This window comes from Rhincodon typus, chromosome 2 (assembly GCF_021869965.1).
Source record: "Rhincodon typus isolate 14 chromosome 2, sRhiTyp1.1, whole genome shotgun sequence".
Lineage (NCBI taxonomy): Eukaryota > Metazoa > Chordata > Chondrichthyes > Orectolobiformes > Rhincodontidae > Rhincodon > Rhincodon typus.
Genome location: NC_063333.1, coordinates 65,240,037 through 65,253,709, shown reverse-complemented (window position 1 = coordinate 65,253,709; position 13,673 = coordinate 65,240,037). Strand labels below are relative to the sequence as shown.

The following is a 13,673-nucleotide window of genomic DNA, read 5'->3' as shown; positions in this document are numbered from 1 at the left end:
TCAGCCTTCCTGCTCCTCTGATGCTGCTTGGCCTGCTGTGTTCATCCAGCTCTGCACCTTGTTATTTAAGGCAAATAAGCTGTTTGCTTTCTTAAGTACCCTATTAACCTGTCCTGCCACCTTCAGGGATCGATGGACAAGCACCCCAAGATCCTTTTGTTCTTCTGAGCTTCCAAGTGTCTCTGGCATCCAAAAGTCTATTGCCTTCTGTCTTGAGTATATACAGTATGATGGAGTATTCAAGGTATTTTGGTCAGAAAATTCCAAAGGTTGCCAACCCTGAGTGAAGAATGCTCTCTTCGAAATCGCTGCATCCTCTGAGATAATAGCCCCTATAAATTCTCCACCTGGGACACAACCTACTGGCATCTACCATGTCAACCCCTCTAAAAATGTAAATTTCAGTCAGATCACTTCTAATTCTTCTAAATGCCAGAACACATAGGTTCAATCTATTCAATGTTTTTTAGCAGCTCTCATCCAAGGGTTCAATCCACTGAACACTGACTACACATTAATTCTCTGTTAGGAAAAGAGAACAAAATTACGCATAACACTCTATATGTAGCTTAACCAAAGCCATTTTTTAAAAATTACAGCAAGGCTTATTTACTCTTATACTGATATCACCTTACAATAAAAGCTAATACATTTGTCTTCCTAATCACTGTGTAACTTTATCATTTGTATTCAAGGACACCTAAATTCCCCTCAATAACAACGTTGACTAACTTCTCACTTCATTGAAAATATTTTGCACTCCCAATCTCCTGACCAATTGGATTATTCCATATTTCCTCACATCGCAGTCCAAGTTGTGTTTATCCATTAAATTCATCAAAAGAAACTTATGCCTTGTTCATTCGAGTGAAAGTTATTTTTCAACACTGTGATAAATTTCAGATTACTGCCAAAGCACCGGTATTTCATTCAAATGCTCCAAATTATAATTCCAGCCTCTTCAACCTGGTTGCTTGAATAAGCATGCTGTGACATGCCCCATTCACACAGGACCCTGTTCTTCTGTAAAGGGTGTGGTGCTGGAATGGATCTCTAATTATTGAAAGTTACCATATAAAAATCTAATGTCTGTGAACAGCTGTGAGTAGAATTACTTCAAAACCCAAGCCATAAATGTTTACAGTGGAGACTTTTGGCAAAGCTTCCAACTACGTTGATGCATTGAGAAGGAGTGTTATTTCAGAATTTCTTAGCATCTGCAGAAGGACATACAATGCATCCTATCTGGGACAACCTGGAAAGTGAATTCTCAACTCTGTTATTTAAGATAGGTGAGGACTTAAAAGTACTAACAACTGCTCCTTTTCTGTTATGAGCACCGCAATTAAAGCAGCTTGGCTTCCCTCTTGGCCGAAAACAAAAAGATAGTTTATTGAAAAGGTGTATTTTCCAGTTGAAAGGCAATAAAGAATGTAAGCTTGTTTTTCCAAATGATTGAAAAACAGCAGGGAGATACTTCAAGCACGATATTTCTCCTGACTGCCAACTGTTCATGTCACTCACAAGATAATCCTCTATAATTGCAGCAACATTCCACATTGCACCATTTTTGCAAGAGCATAATTTTTATGTGAAAATGTGAAATTGTGTAAACAATAACATTTAGACATTATAGGAGTCAACATGAATTTATCAAGTTTATTGTAGAATACGTGATGGAAAATTCAGTAATGTTTTCTATGGAACTAAACTGAGTCTGCATCATGCTATGTCAGAGATTTGCTGCCACCATTCTCACTAAATATGAGGATCAACAGGACTGCCAAGGTCTAACGTATTAGAAGAAAACCATTTTCTGATATAAACTATTTGGGACTCTTACATTGAGCAGAACTACCTCATTGAATGTTAGCAACTAGTTACATTGGTATGATGGAGATCGTTACTGAGATCAAGAAGCAGATCTGGATGTTAGGTCATACTCTGCTGAGATCTTAAGTTGTTCTGCTCAATATGGCAAAGTGTTTCAAACTCACATACAACACACACACACACACACACACCTCTGACTCTACAAATTCAGGTGATCTGCAGATTTCATTATTCTTCCAGAATGTGCTCTCTAAAGATATTCACTAGTTGGAAGACCATTGTCTTTCATTTCTTAGGTCCCTTCAAACTGAAAGGTGTTTAATCTCCTGGATACAGTGGGGTCATCTTTCCTGCTGAAATGGGCAAATCCGTCTTTACTGTGTCTTGAGGCCTTCTAATCTGTTGGATTTCCTTCGAACAGGAAAACTTTCCTGCTGAAATAGGCAATTACATCCTTGTAACATCTTGAATCATCGATCGTCATTTCTCAGTGATATTTTCCCTGGAATTGTAACACCACATCTTTGATCTATGTCAGCAGATTTTTATTCCCAATCTGTATGTAGATCTCTGCTGAAATATATAGGTTCTGTAATTTAAAATATTGATTGGTTTGGACATGCTTATTTGCTGTCAGTGATTGCATTATTGATAAAACTGACATTTCTTTCCTCAGTTCTGTATGTAAGGACTGTTTCTTGTTCGGCATTAAATCTCTCATAGTCACTGAGGATTCCTTTTGGTGAGAAAAGGGAGTCACCTATTCTGCTTGAACTAGTCTCATCTGCGTTATCTCAGCATCAACATCAGACCTGAATCTGTCATAACTATTTGCTCATTAAGTAGTGTTGCAGACTGAGTTACATCACTTAAAAATTTGTTAATTGGCTCAAATGGAGTGTACTGCGCATTTGCTATCTGACTGCTTGTGTTTCCTTGCAAACCTTGCTAAATCGTGCAATCTGAAATCTCTCCAGTGTTAATAGCAGTGGAAAGTAATTCTATTAACCCAGTATCAGCACAGGTTCCCACCTTGTTGAAAGTACGAAATAAATTTCTTATGCCAACACAAAACCTCAATGGTCTTTGCTATCTATTTGGCTTTTGCCAGGAGTCCGAGGAGTGCTAAGCCAGAGGGTTAAGGAAGTTTTAAAAATCAACAAAAGGCAACAAAAATAAAATTAAGGGGGAGAAGATAAACTTTGAGGGTTAACTTGATGAGTAATGTCAAGATGAACAGCAAGAGCTTCTTTAAATAAATAAAATGAAGGAAAGAAGTGAAAGTTACCATAAGCCTTAGACAATGATAGTGATGAATAAATAATAGGGAACCAGGAAATGGCAGAGGAGTTGAATAAATATGTTGCATCAGTCTTCAGTGTAGAAGACATTAACAGCAATCCAAAATTACAAAATAATCAAGGGGTAAAAGGAAGAGAGAAAATAAATACCATAAAAAGAATTACAATTACAGAAAAAGTAGTAGGGAAACTGTGGCTTTAATGAGTCATTCTCGCTTTCATCTTGGTTTTATAAAATCATGAACAGCAGGGGTCATTTAAAGAGATGATCCCTATTTCTTTCAAAATGTTTTCCTGGATAATTCTTACTCTCTGTAGTTTATACAAATGTTTAATAAATAAAAATAAATGCTTTCTGTCTTTAACACATGTTTATTAAAGGATCTCCTGACTTTTCTATGTGCTTAACAAAGTTTCCTAACTTGCTGCTTCTTTTAGGTCAAGTCTGTTTATGCGTCTAATCTACTTGTATGTCACTTTAATTCTGGCTTTGTGATGTTCCTGGATCTGTGACCATGAATTAAATTGCTTTTGTAGTACTTGATTTCGCTTGCTGTTGCTGAACCTTTGTGGTGCCCATCCACTATCCTGGTGATGTTTACTCTGAGCTGTAACTACTTCCCCAGTAACTACTTCCCCAGTCTGAATTATTGTGTCGTTTTTAAAAATTTTCCTTGACCATCAGACATTTTAACTGTACTCTCTGACATCCATTCAATCTCCAGCTGAACTCTGCCTCAGGACTGTTTCTGCAAACCACTGCCACATGAGGCAGTATGCATCTGGTTTGGAGTAACTAATTGTCTTTCTCCAGGCAATTCCTAACTTTTCTGCAACAGCACATCTCTTTCTAGGCCTGAAATGTTTTTATCATTGACTGAAGCTTCTTCTTTGTTGAATCTTGCCACTATTGTGAACTGTCCTTGTTAGTAACTGTCTGCATGAACAGGTGACTCAAAGCTGAGTCTGAAGATGCTGAAAAATCTTCACTGCTACCATGTTGTATGATGGTGTTGGACTGGGGTGGACAAGATCAAAAATCACACCTGAAATACATTGTCTGACCTGGGATGTCACCTCTGGTACACTGAGGGAACTAATATAACCTTTAGTTATCTCAGGGCAGTGAGTTGAAAGAAATTCTTGAATTTGCATATTATCCTTTCTAACTGATTAAAGATTTTTTCAGCCATCTTAGGTATGTTCAACACATTTGCATCAGTTCTGTGACCCTTTGATCTTTTGCTTATAAATTCCGCATCTGACGCCATCTCTCTCAGTGACACCTGAAGGAGGAGTGAGACTCCAAAAGCTTGTGCCTGCAAATAAGCCTGTTGGACTATAACCTGGTGTCGTGTGATTTTTGGCCATGTTGTATGAGGCAGTGAAATAAAATTCATGCCACTGTTTATTCACCATGTTGTATGTATGGCTAAACTGAATCAGCACCTTACAGTGCGGTGGGTTTGCTGCCCACATCCTCTTTAAGTGCAGGGATATACAAGGCCTGCTTGGTCTAGTGTGATAGGGGAAAACTACCTACCGGTCTAACTGGAAGAAGCTCTTATATTTAAAAAGTAGCAGCTTATTGCAAGTTAGCACTAGTTACAAAGTTAAATTGATCTGATAGACATTGCCATTTATATCATGAGGAGGACCTGGGATGTTAGGGCTTACTCCTCTAAGATCCTAAAATGTTCTGCCAACATCCGAATGACAGTATTAACCCTATCACTCCCGTATACTTTATCTACCTCCAAGCTTTTTCTTCCATTGTTAATATTATACATTTTTGTATATAATGATGTTAGCCACTACCTCATTTCTCCTGGAGGACTTGATTTTTAGCGACCATAATTCTGTAAGTTTTAAGTTACTTCTGGATAATAGTAGCCCTTGGGTGGAAGTACTAAATTTAAGGAAGGCTAACTACCACAATATTAGGCAGGAACTGGGGAACGTAGACTGGGGACAGTTGTGTGAGGGTAAATCCACATCTGGCACTTTGAATCTTTTAAAGGCCAGTTGATTAGAGTTCAGGACCAGCATGTTCCTGTGAAAATGGTGGATAAGAATGGCAAGATTCAGGAACCCTGGAATGACAAGAGAAATCGGGATCTTCGTCGAAAAAGAAAAGAGAGCACACGTAATATTTAGGACAGACAGAGCACTCAAAGAATACAAAGACAGCAGGAAAGAATTCAAACAAGGAATTAGGAGGGCTAAAGGGGGTCATGAATCATCTTTGGCAAACAGGATTAAGGAAAACCCCAAGGCGTTTTAACAGAAGAAATATATGTAAGAAGAAAGAGGGTAGCTAGGGAAAGGGTAGGTCCAGTCAAGGACAAAGGAGGGAATTTATGCATTGAGCTGGGGAAGTGGACGAGGTCCTTAATGAATACACAAAGCAGAAGGACATGGTGTCTTAGGAGTGGTATGTTGATATTCTGGAACTAGTCAATGTAGAAAAGGAGATGGTGCCAGGTATTTTAAAAAAGCATTAAAGGTAGACAAGACCCCAGGATCTGATGGGATCTAACCCAGAATGCTGAGGGAGGCAGATGAGGAAATTGCAAGTGCCATGTATGAAACCTCTGTATCCTCTTTAGTCACAGGAGAGGTCCCAGAGGACTGGAAAATACCCACCATTGCTCTTTTGTTTATGAATGGTAAAGGTTTATCCTGGAAATTACAGACCATTGAGCCCTACATCGATGGTAGGGAAACAATTGGAGAAGATTCCTAGGGTAGGATTTATTCACATTTGTAAAAATATGTACGTATTAGCAATAGCAGCACAACTTTGTGCAGGGAAGGTTGTGTCTCGCAAACTTGACTGAGTTTTTTTGAGGAACGAGGGCAAGATGGTAGATGTTGTTTATATGGATTTTAGCAAGGTCTTCGACAAGGTGTCTCATGACAAGCTGATACAGAAGATGAAGTTACATGAGATCTATGGTGAGCTAGTAAGATGGATACAGAACTGGCTTGGTCATAGAAGACAGACAGTAGCAGTGGAAGGATGCTTTTCTGACTGGAGATCTGTGACCAGTGGTGTTCTGCATTGATCAGTGCTGGGAACTCTGTTGTTTCTAATATTGATAAATGATTTGGAAGAGAGTGTAGGTGGTCTAGTTAGTAAGTTTGTGGATCACACAAGACTGGGTGAGCTGCAGATAGTGAGGAGAGTTGCCAGAGGATACATCTAGATTTGGAAATGCTGGAGATATGGGCTGAGAAATAGCAGATGGAATTTACTCCAGACAAGTTGAGGTGATGCATTTTAGAAGATCAAATGCAGGAGGAAAATAGACAGTCAATGTTAGAACTGTTAGAAGCATCAACATACAGTGGGATCCAGGCATACAGATCCACAGTTCCCTGAAAGTGGCAAAATAAGTGGATATGGTGGTCAAGAAGGCATATTACACAATTGCCTTCATCGGTCAGGACATAGAGCATAAAAATTGGCAAGATTGTTAAAGCTGCATAGAACTTTAATCAGGTCACATTTGGAATATTATGTATGGTTCTGGTTTTTACACTATAAGGCAGATGTACAGGCTTTGGAGAAGGTATGGAAATAGTTTACCAGGATGCTGCCTGGTTTGGAAGGTATTAGCTATGAGGAGAGATTGGACAAACTTGGTTATTTTCATTTGAATGTCAAAGGATGAGTGGTGACCTCATAGAAGTTTACAAAATTAAGAGAGGCACAGATAAAATGGATAGTGGAGTCTTTTCTCAGAGTAGAAATGTCAATTAGTAGGCGATATAGGTTTAAATTAAAAGGGGGCAAGTTTAAAGGAGATGCGAGAGGCAAGTTTTTTTTTACACAGAGGGTGGTAAGTCCCTGCAATGCACTGCCAGAGTTGGTGATGGAAGTGGATACAGTACCAACATTTAAGAGACAGCTTGACACATGCATGAATAGGCAGGGAATGGAGGGATACGGACTGTGTAGAGGAAGAAGTTTTTTTTTACTTTAGAAAGGCATCATTTGTCGGCGCAATCATGGCTGGCTGAAGGGCCTGTTCCTGTACTGTACTATTCTTTGTTTCTTGCTTTTTACAAATTCAGACAATCTGCAGGTCTCAGAACATATTCTTTTCAGATTTGGAAGACTGGTAAGTTTGCTTGGTGGTAGACCCCTGTTTTTTGTTTTCTTCCTGATTGTTTTGTGGTCTGTAGGTCCCTTCAAGCTGGAGGGTCTTTAATTTCCCGAATTTTCTTTCTAGAGGACAGTTTCACTGGTAGGCCAGGCAATTGCAATTTGCAATTCCTCCAAGATCCTAGGCTGTTCTACCCAAAAGACATCGTCAGTGTCCATAAACGCCACATCGGTATTGACACTTTCAGACTCATGCAGAAGTGATAATACAATAAATGCTTTAAATGCATCAGATCGTCTCAAAGGGGCCTACGAGTGTCTCCTTAGGCACTTTCCACACAAGTCTGCTTTGCTGAAAATGTCATGAACCTCTGAATATAGTTTGGTCTGGCCTGCCAAAGTTTATAAATCCCTTCTAAAGCTTTACTGACTTCTGGACTCACCTTCAAAACTCTCTCCATCTCTCCATGTTCCAAAAGTCCCCTCAGTATTACTAATGGTAGCTAATCACAAAGCCAGTGCAATGTACCCAGATCGAGGGACCACATTTTGAATGCAGCCTAATCATTGGAACTGGTCCACGGTCCTCAGAACATCCTTGTCAGTGTTTCTAAAACCTTGGAACTCCTTTCCCAGTGCTCTCATACTTTTGAACCCTAACTCAATATAATTTGATATTGGGCCTGATCATTCCAGAAATACCCCCTACTGCTGTTATGGTATCACAGCTTACACCACTTAGAAAATATATTAATATAGGAGTATTATTCCAACTCTGTTAGTAAAGCCATTGATACCAATACTTTCTGTGCCATTACTTTTGTCACGTTTGACCAGTTAATAATGTAACTGGTACCTAGCTTGATTTGGAAATACAGTAGTTAACAATTCTTCCTCACGTTGATCTGCGATGTCACCTCACCAACAGGACTGCTTATATTTCAAGTTAGAGTAAAATGCTGTCTGACAAGTTGTGAATAAAGCAGCATTCCACCAAGTCTTGCTGTATCAAATTATCTATCTTTATGTGGTACACTAAAACAAAGCTGGTTTATACCAGAGCAACTGCCAACTCATTCTAGTAATTACAAAGTCACAAACTGCCTTTTAGACAGTAAACAGTATGTTGTGAGAGTTTCTAATATGCAGTAAATATGCCCTTAACTGTACATTGCAGGAATTTGTTTACGTTCAAAGGATTTACAAGATATATAGCAAGAAATACTGAAAGTGTTAGTCGATATGATAGATAAAATTCTGTCACGTGAAATAGACCTTTACTTTTGTGCAATTTAAGAGAGAATTTCATTCAAATATGAATTCTGACACCTCCTCAGAACTGATAGTATCTAGGAAAATGTCTCCATTAGTAGCTATTACCCTCCTAGCCAGATCAATATCCACTCCTTTGTCTGTCCAACTGTTTTCTCTCTTCGGGTTCTATCCCCACCTATTGTTTATTCCTTACTCCCTCCCCCCAACCTACCTCCTGCATTTAAACCAACACTTTCCTAGCTACCATTAGTTTTGAGGAAGGGTCACTCAGTCCCATAATGTTAACTCTGATTTCTCTCCACAGATGCTGCCAGACCTGCAGAGCTTTTCCAGCAATTTCTGCTTGAATTTCTCATTTACAGCATCTACAGTTCTTTTGCTTATCATTCAGCAAAATATACAGCCTGATCAGTGAGAGGAGGGGAGCACCAATGACAGGAGGCTACAGACAAACATCTATGGGTTTCAGTCCTTTACACTGGAAGAGAGCACCAGTCTCTGATGTCAGAAATGCTGGGGTAAATCAGTGAATTGAATTGAATGGGGGTGCAGGCCGCCAGACAGATGGGGAAGTAGCTGGGCTGGGCTAAGATGAGAGCTGGACGGTGTCAATGGCTTCCTCATGTTGGGCATGTCTGGAACTAAGGGTCACAGTCTAAGAATAAAGGATAAACCATTCAGGCCTGAGATGAAGAAGAATTTCTTCACTCACAAAAGTTGTGACCCTGTGTAATTCTCTACCACAGGAAGCTGTTGGAGTCAGCTCATTAGGTATATTCAAGAAGGAGCTGGACGTTGCCCTTGCAGCTGAAGGGATCAAGTGGTGCGGAAAGAAAGTGGGAGTGGGATACTGAAATTGCATGATCAGCCACGGTCACATTGAAAGGTGGTGCAAACTTAAAGGGTTGAATGGCCTGTTCCTGCATTTCTATATTTGAAGGGAGCCTGGGTAAAGCTCTCCTGCTGTTCTCAGGAATAAGAAATATGACTCACTCACCTTGAGAACCTAGTAGGTCCCGCCTTTGATCACCTTCTGGGAATCCTGCAGCTTGGGTGTTTCCCTCACACATTATTAAATTTAAAGTCACGTGTCATTGTTGTTATCAGATCATGTTTTTGCTATGTTAATTAGGCTGTTGTGTGTTATTTGTGGGAGAATAGTTCCTGACCTGATTTCTGCAGTTTACAACGTGAAGGGAAAGGAGTGCTTGATGCTATTATTTGAAACCACACTCTACGCTGCCAGTTACTGAGGGTAGCGATGACTATAATCAAGGCCATGAATTCTGATTCTTTGCATAATTGTTCAATCTACTTCAGTTACTTATCAGTTTGGAATTTGTGCCTTTGAAATAAAAAAGAAAGCATTTGATTTTTAGTTATGTGTTAAGTTGTTAGATATTGGTAGCCATCATTGAGAAACTTTTGGAAATTTTTCAAATCCAACATCTGAATTGTGCATCTAATAAATTATCATTTAATTTTACTTTCTGTGTATGTGATGCCCTTGATTGTGTAATAGTTTTGAAATGAAGAATGTTACATGTAAGATATTGTTTCTGTGTGTATGAGTTAGTGATAAATATCTCCAGATTTCTGGTGCTAAAACAGTCTGACTTTGCCAAATTACTGTTTTAGCATGTAATGTAATTAGAGCAAATCAATGATAGAACATAATACTCACCTGGGCTCCCACCTTCAGTGCAGCATCCATCTGGGCTTTAATGATGTTGCTCTTCATCTGATCAGGGAGAGAAGAGGGTGATGCAGGAGAATGTAGCCCCTTTTCTAAAAGCTTCTTTTCCTCACCCTGGTGATTACATACAGTTCCCATTAGTTTAAAAGTTGTTTGTTTATTAATTCACTTAACAAACAGAATAATCATTTTTCATGATCTGTTCCAAAGATTTTTATAAATTATTGATGGGATGTTGGCATTGTTTACCTATCCTTCAATGCCCTTGAGTGGAAATGGTGAGACCCTTGAGGAAGAGTCAGTCGACCTGAAATGTTAACTCTGATTTCTCTCCACATTTGCTGGCAGACCGACTAAGCTTTTCCAGCAATTTCTACTTTTGCTGTTGATGGTGAGACCCCTCTTGACCCACTGCCTTTCATATCATGTCGGTACAAACACAGTACTATTAGAGATCAGGAAGGTTCAGAATTTTGACCCAGTGATAGAGGAATAGTGAAGGGCAGCAACATAGTCCCAAGTCAAGCTGGTGTGTAGCAGGGCTGCAGCTTTCAAAGTATTGCCAAAGAAACCTTGGTGAGTTGCTGCAGTACATCTTGTAAATGTACACATGGTCATCACTGCAACAATCATGAAGGGAGTGAATCATTTGGTGGTGCACGTTATATTAATAAAATAGGCTATTTTGTTCTGAAACTCATTGTATGGTGGAACAGGCTTGAAGGGCTGAATGGCCTACTCCTGCTCCAATGCAATTCGAGTGTTGTTGCAGTTGTATTCATCTGGATAATTGGAGGGCATTCCATCACCCTCATGACTTAGAATCCTTACAGTGCAGCAAGAGGCTATTTGATTCATTGAGTCTGCACCAACCCTCCAAACCTCCCCCACCCCATCGCCAGAACTCCACATGGGTTTTTTTTTACCATGGCTAACACACCAAGCCTGCACATCTCTGGACACCACAGGACAATTTTTAGCATGGCTAATCCACCTAACCTGCACATCTTTAGACTGTGGGAGGAAACCAGAGCACACAGTGGAAAACCATGCAGACATGGGGAGAACATGCAAACTCCACTTAGTCATACAAGGCTGGAATTAAACACAGGTCCCTGGCGCTATGAGGCAGCAGTGCTAACCACTGTGCCACCATGCTGCAAAACTTGTGCCTTGTAGACTATGGAGAGGGTATAATAAGTCAGGAAACATGTTATTTGATGTTGAATACTTTGCCTCTAACCTGCTGACACAGTAATCTGGCTCTTCTTACTGCTTTCAAATTCTAACATAAAACTCTAATGAGACACTTCAGATGTTACACAAATAGTCCAATCCTGGCCTGACTTGTTTTGACACTTATAATTGTCAAAAATTAAGTTATTTGTTAACATTATTCTGAATCTACAATGCACACTGCTGGTTCAAAATTCTTTGGACAGAGGCAGATATTTCATTTTTATGTGTATGTACTCAGCTCAAATTACAATCAAACCCCCAGAAAAAAATAGCCTGAGCACGGACATAAAATAACTGACACACAGGCATTAGCAACATGCAAGGTAGATTCAATACTCATCTCTTGTACTCTGTTATCACTATGCAATCATATCACTCACTTCCATTATCTATTCCAGTTTTATTAACCTTTTTCCTGACTGGCACAATTATCTTTTAGTCATGATGCTCCTTTTGCTGAAAATCAAGAGAATTTTTATCACTGCTCAAACCTTAGCATTGCACATAGATAACATGGCCAGCTTTGTTTTCTGTTGTTCAATTAATGGGGGTGATGGGGGTTTGGTGGTAATTGGATCAAGATAAAAGGAATGAGAAAAAGGGTAAAAGCAAAGAAGGATAAGCAGAAAGAATTGTGGAGGAGAGGGAGATACAGGATGAAGCCGACAAAAGGAAAGATGCAGAAAGAGAGACCGGCAGGGTTGATTCAGGTGACAGAGATGACTTTAGGAATGACAGGATGGTAAAAGTAAGAAATGTATCTCAATTGGATGTTGTAAAATTATCTAAACATGGCGTAAGGTGACAGGGCGGAGAGGAGGAGAGACTGAGAGCCAAAGGGGGTACAAATACTGCCTCAGTGCGTAAAGGTGAAGGCCCCTTAGTTGCATGAGCAGTAATAGGAAACTTTCTCAACAGTGATCCCAATTTAAAAACAAATCTAAAGGCCCTGATTTTTTTTCAGTGAATTTGTTTCAATATTTCAGTTTGCAGAGACTCTGCGTTTTCTTTCAGTGAATGCCTAACTATACTGGCAGGATTTCTTCTATTCTGAGTTTGGGACTAATTTCTAAAATTCCCTTCCAGAGATAGATTATATTGTTGCTAGAATTAGCAAAGCTTAACATTAAAACTTGCTATCATAGCATTATGTAGACATAACAAATTATTTCAGGTAAATATAGCCACCACTATCAAAAGGGAATATTTCTAGGACCTCGGAACAAGGGCTCAGAAGATTAATCATATTGGACTCAAAATATTAACTCTCTCACAGATACTGCCAGACCTAAGTATTTGTTACTAGCAATTTCTGGTTTTATTTCAGATATCCAGCATCTGCATTATTTTCATGTCGCGAATCACCATCAATTTTTATTTTTTTAATATTATACTTAACTAGCCACCCCATTAACATATTATTGATTTCATTATCAGTGAAACAAATCTGGTCACCTGATTCAAATTGTTTAATGGACCGCAGCATTTTAGCAATTATTGCTAACTTAAAAAGAACTCCAATATTGCAATATTCTTATTTTCCAAAAGAGACAATGCTTTGCAATAAGGTAGAAGAGTTCCTGAAGCAAAATTTTACAACTAATTTCATCTGAAACTACGTTTAATCAAAAATAACAGGAAGATGAAATTCACCTTTAACACTGAAAATAGTTTTCTGCCAAAAGTTCACTGTTACAAGTTCATATCTACAATTCCTCACAGACATCCCCCGTCAATGCTCTCATCAGGGGAAGACTGTCAGTGGAGGATGAGGGTCAGGTTAATGCCCAATAGCCCTCATTAAGTCTGAACATATATCATTGACTATTTTCTCCAAGTGAATCAAGGAAGTGTACATTAACATATACAAAGTACATTGATCAAACTCATAAATCATATGTTATTTATCTTTCAAACTATAAGGAAAACAATAGCAATGTTATACAAAAAGAGAAAATTCATCTTTAGTTGTCTGGAAGCACAGAACTTGAGTATTCCTGAAAAAAATATGCATATTGTCAAAGTTTTCCATCTTCCACTCATCAGGTCAATCCTCTTGAATACCAATTCAAGTGGAAAAACCAACATATATACTGCATGAGAGGACAGTGCTTATTGGTTGGCAAATGGATTCTGATTGGTACAGGTGTTGCCATGGAGAATGCAATAATTAATGATAATTGATTGTTAACTGCCAAGCTCTGTCAATTTTATTCTC

At 39.0% G+C, this 13,673-nt stretch overlaps 1 protein-coding gene across 1 annotated transcript in view; it reads right to left on the bottom strand.

The window, feature by feature from the left end:
- LOC109935447 (band 4.1-like protein 4B) overlaps positions 1-13,673 on the bottom strand; it is a 278,476-nt gene that overhangs the window by 61,277 nt on the left and 203,526 nt on the right. The window contains exon 18 of the mRNA XM_048614210.1: positions 10,205-10,330. Within this exon, the coding sequence (XP_048470167.1) occupies positions 10,205-10,330 (126 nt within the window). The remainder of the gene's footprint in view (positions 1-10,204; positions 10,331-13,673) is intronic.